The following is an 8,680-nucleotide window of genomic DNA, read 5'->3' on the forward strand; positions in this document are numbered from 1 at the left end:
CATCGTCCTCATTGCCAGCCTTTAGCACACTGCCCAGTGCTGGGACTTCCCTCTTCGCGTACATACTGTGCACTTTCAGACGGATGGCATGGACTGTGAAGCTGTCATTCTTTACTATTCGCGAGCTTGAAATCTTCACGTCGCGAGGTCTTTTCGTCGGAGACGCCACAAGCCCGCACAGACGCTCCGCCTTGAGTTTGGCAACGCTACGGGGAGATACTCCGGTGTCCTCGCTCACAGCACTCAGTACTTCCCGAACAGACTTCTCCGGAAAACGGACCCTGGTGCGGCCGAACACATTCGCAATTACTTGCTTGGCGTGCACGAACCTTCAGGAAAATGCGTACAGGAGAGCTGGCCGCGGCCGCTCAGCTGGACGCCATTTTCTCAAAAGTGAAAGGGAGGCGGACGGAAAGAGTAAACACGGCGGCATGGCGGCATGCACGGCGGCCAGCGGGGACAGCGAAAAGGTGAAATGGAAAAAGACGACAAACGCAAAATACAAAATCACAGATCTCGACCGATTCGCTCGCAATATCATCGCTTTTTGTCACGCTGATGACAAATGTATTATCCACGAAGCCTATCGGCAATGCATTTGTTATTTGTCGCTCACCACAAGCAACGCACTATTTTCTGTCACGGATGCAGGCTGCGCAAAAAAGAGCGCTAGCTTTGACAGCGTTGCACCTGATGTATGAAACGGAGTATAAGGACAAAGATGATGCAACATGTTTAAAAACGGCGCGGTGGGGTTTGAAATTGGTGTTCGCATCCAATTTAGGGCTTAACGATCATCGTTGGGCGTGGTAGTGTAGTAGTATTGGCCTCAGATAATATCGCCAAAGTGTTAATATTTAATATATTATTCTGCTCCTAGCTCTTATTATTCTGCTGCTCCCACACCCTAGCTGCATTGTTAGCAGATGAACAACAGCTGCTATTACCTGGCAGCCACAGATGTTTTTAATGTGAATTCTCTCACTGAATTTAAGAAGATGACACATTTGAAAGGGAACAACCAGCTGAACAACCAGCGCCTTTCTTCCGGCATCAGTCTGAAATTTCTACTCACCATCCACTTTACCCCGGCCATTGGTCTCAAGCGTCGTATCAGCGCTGAAAGAGAACAGCGTGCCAGTTAGAAGCACAAGATTTTTTAACGAATAATTTACTGCCCCTTCTAAACTGTCATTGTTTACTTATTACAAAATGGCGTCGGATAAATGTGCTTATATATTAAATACTACACCGCTCAACTGAAATAAAAAATGAACTCGGAGTGATTGCTATCTGGTCCAAAATGTTTACCTAGATTTCTTCTGGTGGCACCAACTGGAAGAAAGAGTCTAAAGGCGAAGCGGTGTTCATGGCAATGCTAGTCTTTGGGTAGTAACCGAACACGGAATCACTTTAAAAGGCAATACAAATGCAATACCTGCTTAACACTGTTACATCCCATTGTGGACGAAGAGAGAGAGAGAAAATAATTTTAATGAGGGAAAGGTGGACAGGAACATGGCCGGTGGTAACACGGCCCTGGCATTAGTAGAGGCAGAAGTTGGTTGCCTCTCACTTGCGCGCTTGTACCGCTTTGGGACCGCCACATTTTTTCGGCTCTGCTTCGGTGGTTGTCCTTCGCGTTGTACGCTACAGTTTGAGGCGCTCAGTTCACTTCTCGAGCGGCGCACTCCATCCAGCACCAGTAAGCAACTCATAACGGTTCACCAGTGACCCAGCCGCCGTGTCCCCGGAGAGTCGCCTGAATTTGGTCCCCTTCCCGAGCCCACAAGGACGACACAGCCTGGGCCGCTGAGTCCAACAAACATAGCCACTGTTCTCCGCCGTGTTCTACAATATAGAGGGTGTTTCACCTGTGATTTTACACATTTTTTTAAGAATGGGCTTCTGCAGTTTCAAGACCGCGTTTTTGGCATAGCATTCTAAGCTGTGTATTACATCAGAATACAGCTAAGACGTGCTTACTAGCAGGCTGGTTAACTAATAATGAATGACTAACTTTTTAACTATTACCCATTGCCTTATTATTAATTGAGCAGCGAGTAGCCCACCATAAGTAACATCAATTTTAGTTTTCACAATTTGGCAAACGTGGGTACCCTCGGCGCTGTGGCCCAACAAAGTGTGAGAAAGTCAAATATGTTTCCTTCTTAAACAAATGTTAAAAGTCCACAGAATTCAATGTAAAGGCCCATCGCGATGGTTCAGTGGTTTTGATGGTAGGCTTCTACTCTCACGGTGGCAGGTTGTATCCTGGCCGGCCGCAGTGGCCGCATTTAGGCAGGTGTGATGTACAAAAATGACCACGTGCAGTGTGATGTCGGCGCACCGTAAGCACCACGAGGAGATCCGAATTAATCCAGGTCCCCCATTTGCGGCGTTCCCAACAGGCCATCTCTCGCTGTGCGACGGTTTTATCTAAGTATGGAGTTGTTGAAAGGTTGGGGAATCTGGAATGTTTGTCTCAGCCTTTAGATTGCGCGGCTACCGTACGTTCACTCGGCATCCTTTCGAAGGTTTTTCACAAAAGTGATCTTTTTTTTCTTATTCGAGATGTTTGCCATTAGCCATGATCAGAAAGGGAGAGAAAGTTCGAAGAAGGAATGTAAACAAGCTTCGCTTAAATAAAAAATTGGCGGAGGCTTAGCTTTAGTTAAGCCTGATAGGTTGCGAAAGCGAGAACAGCGCCTCTAACGGAAAGAACGCGGCGCGCCGCGTCTGATGAAGGAACGCAATGCGCCGCGTCTTCAGGTCACGCGTGGCTAAAAGCCGCCGCTGCGTGGCAACTCGACTTGGTGGCTCATCTCTCACCCTTGTATTACGTCACGCTATGATGTCACTAAGCATGACATGACGTCATAGGTCATTCTAAATGTCACGCGAGGTTACCGGCCGCCGCTCCGCGACGACTCGACTTGGTAGCCCATCTGTCACCCTTGTATGACGTCAGAGGTGATTCTAAAGGTTAATCGTGGCTACCGGCCGCCGCTACGCGCAAGGCCGTTCATGTGCGTAGTATTGCTATCGCAATAAAAGGGGCAAAAGTCCTCGATAAAGCGATTATCATGTCTCCACTTGCGATACCCTATCGAAAAATCTCATATATATGTGCAATATGTGTCTGGTTCATACGAGATTATGGAATATGTGTTATATGTGTGATATGTGACATATGTGTCATATGTGTGATATGTGTCATATGTGTCTGGTTTACAATTAGTGGGAAAGGAAAGGGAAGGGCTGGGGTGGAATTAAAAGGCAATTAACAATAAAAAAGCGTCCATTCAAGTTAGTGAACTAAAGAAAATAAAAAAAATTGGGCGCGCAAAAAAGACTACGGGTCGTCGCAGAATCAAACCATTGTTCTACAGATCTACAGCTCACTACACTAACCACTACACCACGGCTGACTTTTTTTTTCTTTATTGCATGGAAGAAATTCCGTAGAAAGGAGGAAAACTTCAATCAGACTGCTTCGCGTCTCAAGTTACCGGGCTGCTTAATAGGAGCCCGCCATAGCCCTAACTAAACACTACATCCCCATCAAAACATCAAAATTCAGGTAGGCACACACATGCATCTAGGCACGGTAGCCAGCTTGGAGGTTCTTCGCGTGCAGCATATACACTCCTAACCAAAGCACACTGTTCACGAAACACAGATTTGGACGATCTTGGTGGCTCGGCATGTCTGTCCATCATACGGCTTTCCAAAGACTGAATAGTCCCATCAACACAAACAGATCATAAGGCACAACAGAGTTTTTGCCAATAGGCAGAAATCTAATAGTGTATGGTGTAATTTCAATGTCCTTCTTAAGAGTTCGTTGTAGTATGTCCCAAAAGAACATGGCATCACGGCACAGGATGAAGCAATGATCAATTTTCTCAGGCACGTTACACAGACGGCAATTCACATTCCAGGGTAAAAATATCCCCTTGTCATTAAGAAATGTCTTGACAGGCAGCGTCGCTGAGTGTAGTTTGAAAAAGAACGTTTCAGCGGCTGCCTGAATGCACATCCGCCTAACACGCTTTAGAACACTGATGTCCAAAGACCCCAGATAAGGCTGCCGATACAATGGTGTAGGGAACAAAGACTCAGTGAGAGCCTGGGTCACCTGTTTTCTCGAGAGGCTATACAGGTAATCTAAAGAGAAGCGCACAGTGAGGAAATTGAAAGTGTCAGCAACCTCCTTACGGAATCCCCATAAAGTCCCCTCACGAGCCTGCACAGTCGGTGCGAAAAAGTAGGGCAAATGAAAACTAAGCCGCCTAATGAGCCCAGCTGCCAGAAACGGGTGGTTTGTCGATTTGAAAAAGAAAAAAACGGGAAACAAGTTCATGCACGAACAGGTGAACAAGGCCCACTCCACCACCCTCTAAGAAAAGGAACAAGTTGTCACGCCTCATGGGCTCCCATTGAGAGCGCCACACGAATGTTGCCAATATTCTGTGTATTGCTTGCACTTTCCTCCTCGCACAATGCAGGACTTCAAGGACATGCGCGTGCTTGCAAACAAAAATATGTTACAGACCTGTGCCCTCGCAAACACTGAGAGTTACCTACCCATCCAAGCCTGTGTTTGCCGCCGTAGAGTTACAATTTGTGAATCCCAGTAGGCTGTACTGTTGCGAACTTGGTGCAGCGGAACTCCTAGGTACTCAAGAGGGCTACAGTCCCAGCATATGCCACCGAACTGGCTTGGCCTAGTTCCCCAATAACCCAACCAAAAGCCTTTGGATTTCTCTAAATTAAGAGCCGCGCCTGATACATCGCAGAACTGTTTAGGCAAGTTTAAAGCCTCAAGTACACTCTTTTTATCAGAACAAAAGAGGGCGACATCAACAGCGTAGGCTAAAACTTTAACTTCACATTGAGCCAGAGAGAAACCGCGGATAGCTGCGCTGTTAATTATACTGAGACAGAGGGGTTCCAGATATAGGGCAAACAACAATGGAGACAGTGGACATCCTTGACGAACAGATGCTTCTAGTGGTATTGGTTTCGTTAGCTCCTGATTAACAATAACCCTTGTATAGGAGTTCTTATAGCACAGCCTTATGCCTTTGAGCAAGACGTCACCAATATTTGCATACCCCAAGACCGCGAACAAGAAATCGTGCCGAACTTCATCAAACGCCTTCGCCAAGTCAATTTGAATCAGAGCTACTTGGCCTGTCTCATCTTATACTGTCTCTAATACTGAACGTGCAATATGGATATGTGTTTGAATACTGCGGCCTATAATACCAGAGACCTGATGCGAACCTATCAAGTCCATAATGACGAGCTGCAGACGACTGGAAAGAACCTCGGCAAAAATTTTGTAATCAATATTGCAGAGGGAAATTGGACGATATCCCTCAACAGTTTTCAACCGATTAGTATCTTTGCTTTTGGGAATTAATATCGTGTACCCAGAATAGAAAGTGGGAGGCAGGACACCCACATCTAAGATGCTTGGAAAACTTACATCAAAACAGTCACTAGGAAAGGCGAAAATGTTTTATAGAATTCGCTAGTAATACCATCTGGCCCAGGAGATTTCTGGCTCTGCAGGGCAGAAATGGCTGATTGAATTTCATCCAAAGTGATAGGTCCCTTCACTATAGCACACTTCTCATCGTCAAGTCGAGGGAAGGTTCCGAGTAAGGAACTGTAATCGAAACCCTGATTTGGATCTTCGCAACTGCCAAACAACTTCCGATAATAGTCGAAGAAAACAGCAAGAATACCAGGCGCATCGCCGTATGTGCAATCACCATACTGAATTTCCAATATTTCCTTCGCAAGAGCATTCTCTCTTTCATCACTCAGGGCCCGACGAGAAGGTTGCTCGTCAAGAAACCTTCGGGACCTAGATCTTATCAAGGCCCCCTTATATCTTTCTGTCGAAAATTGTTGAAGCTCTGCTTTTACGTTATTAATCTCTTCGAAATAGGCACCCGGGCTAATCCTCTCTAGCTCATGTAGCTCCGTTAGGGTGCGCCAAAGCTCACGAAGGTGATGTCTCTTCAGGAAAGCGATTCTTGCTGAGGCCTCAATTGCCAAGATTTTGATCTTCTGTTTAAACAAGTTCCACTTTTGAAAAACGGACAGATCACGGCGTGACCATACGTCGTTCAAACAAGTAGGTACAGCACGCTGAAAGATTTCGTCTGAGAGCAGACAGTTATTCATCTTCCGCAACTCCCATCGAGGGTGAAGTACATGCCGAGTGTACCTCCCCATCTGAAGAGACACCGTACAGTGGTCACTGAAGAAGATGGGCCGCACCCAGTAGCCAAACACACTTGCTAACGCATCTACAGAAACGTAAATTCTGTCAAGGCGAGCATTAGAGGAAAACTGAAAATGAGTGAAATGTATACTGTCGCCTTTTTCCTGTCCCACATCAACAAGATTATATTCAGAAACCAAATCGGTAAGTAATGAAGCACTAGGGTCGTATCTCTTACATACCACTGGTCAGTCCTCATGCCTATAAACGCAATTAAAATCTCCCAACAATATAATTTTGCGGTCATTGCACAAATGTTCAACTAATGACAGAAAGAAAAGCCTTCTATCGCGCTGCTTTATGGGGGCGTAAGCACAAATAATCCGCCACTGTACACCTGAAATGGTGAGATCACAGCATATAAGTCGCCCCTCGTCATCTATGCAATAAGACATGGCTGTCATCTCGAGCGTGTTCGCCAGGAATAGCATACAACCTCCGGATAAGCCTGTCGCGTGGCTAACAATAATGCTGTATTCCGACAAAAAAGGCTCGAGAGCAGCTTCTGTCTCTTCATCAGAGGACAACTTTGTTTCCTGGATAGCGGCTACACGCACGCTCCATTTCTTTAAGAGATGCCGTACCTGCTGTTGCCTCCTACGATTACGCATACCCCTAACGTTAAGGGTGGCGACTTGATATGCTCGACGCTCGCCATTTTTGGTGCCAGTCTTAACAAACGCCACCCCCTTGAATGGGGTGGCCCGCCTCCAAATTGGCGGCCTCTCGGGCAGACATCGCCCTCCTCTTTGCCGCCGCCCTTCCCGTGGCCTCTACACATTGTGGCTTGTGGTCAGCGCCATCGATACACACCTCTTCAGCATCTGCTGGACGTTTCAAAGGTGCGGTGCTGTCCATGTCTTCCTCTGAGACAGCCAAGGCCTCGGCCCACGAACCCGAGGGGAGCAAATCACTCGCTGCCACAGTGACAGCCGACAGAAAACCGGACACGCCAGGGATCGACGCAACACACGGCTCACCGTTACCCTCCAACGACGAAGCAGAATCAGCAACAGAGGTGGATCGGCGAGCATTCACTGGCTGTATCGCCTCGACTGACTCCACAGGAGGCATATCCGGACGTTGTCCTGTGGCGACGAGGTGTTCCTGTGCAGCAAGCACAGCAGTCTCTGTAGCACTCACGGGGGGGCCCGGCTCCGGCGGTTTTCGATCTGGATGTGCGGATGCTAGATGGCCAGTCGCTTCCGATTCCGTGTTGATTTGAGGTGTTGAAGCCTTCTGCTCCCTATCTATTCGATGCTCACGACTTAGTTCTCCGGTCGCGTCGACAACCTCAGACACATCCATGATGTGTTCTGATGCCACGTCATCTTCCCGTGACCACTGGCCTTGACGCAGCCTGTCAGCGTAACTCAAGACGCAGTTCTCCACAGTATGGCCAAAGCGTCGGCACTGGGTGCATCGAGGCGTGCGACACTGGCGCCGCACATGTCCAACCCGGCTGCATCGGAGGCACAGTGTAGGCCTCCCTGTGATAAGGACTAATGCCTGCACGCCATAAACATTAAGTGTGTGTGGAATTGTGCTTGCTGACACTCCATCCTTGAGTGTGAGGGAGATTTCACGGTTCGCCGTTTCCATATGCTCCATCCCTGGGCACCGCCACTTTTCACGCTCCACACACTGAATCGTGCCATACGGCTCTAATGCTTCCATAATCCTCCGGTGCTCCATATAGCGGGGAAGCCAAAGGAGCTTAACCTTGACGTTCTTAGAATCCGGGTTGAACACCATGCACCTCAGTCCTTTTACAGGATACTCCGCTTTGTTAACAAGCTTCTGTTTGGAAGAACTACTCTCGCAGGTAACCATCCACACGTGGCTCATTTGGTATTGAGCAATGCACAAAATTTCCAGGAGATCCAATATCTGTGCGAGTGCGTCACGGAAGTCAGGTGCTCGGTACGGGCGACCCTTAAGGTCAGCATGCAGGAAAACGGTATTAAGGACAACATTACCGGTAGGCAATGGGGTAAGGACAACTTTGTACGAGTCCGTAGTGTCCTGAGACGTCGGAAGACCTCGGCCAACGGCCGATGCGCTGTTTCCAGCAAGGAGCATGTTGATGCACAGAACAGTAGCGGAGGCAGGATGTCTCCCACTAGAGGTGATTGCCGCCCAGGAAACTATGCGTACCCATCTCCGCCATGTCCTGCAAGGGAAGAAGCACTTCCTACACCGCGTCCATCTAACTCACAGCAACTCTAGCTTTGGCCAGGCAGTACAGCTTCTGCCCCTTCCTACTATTAATCAGCCACAGAAGCTACTACCTCTGGCCTTTCCTCCATGGACACTCTCTCCTCTAAAGGTGAAGAAGTCCGTTCCAGGTGTGAATGCAAAGAGCCGCATGCCACA

General features: G+C 48.0%; 1 protein-coding gene across 1 annotated transcript; it reads right to left on the reverse strand.

Annotated features, from left to right (window-relative positions):
• Window positions 1-6,976: 6,976 nt before the first annotated feature.
• On the reverse strand, window positions 6,977-8,386 carry LOC149328891 (uncharacterized). The gene has a single exon (XM_089559129.1). The coding sequence runs from the start codon at window positions 8,384-8,386 to the stop codon at window positions 6,977-6,979; it is 1,410 nt and encodes a 469-aa protein (XP_089415255.1).
• Window positions 8,387-8,680: the final 294 nt, after the last annotated feature.

This window comes from Amblyomma mixtum, chromosome 9 (assembly GCF_055824585.1).
Source record: "Amblyomma mixtum isolate Tamu chromosome 9, ASM5582458v1, whole genome shotgun sequence".
Taxonomy (NCBI): Eukaryota; Metazoa; Arthropoda; class Arachnida; order Ixodida; family Ixodidae; genus Amblyomma; species Amblyomma mixtum.

What these genes read in the sequence shown, in the direction of transcription:
- LOC149328891 (XM_089559129.1), bottom strand. Translation starts at nt 8,386, where the DNA reads ATGCTCCTTGCTGGAAACAGCGCATCGGCCGTTGGCCGAGGTCTTCCG.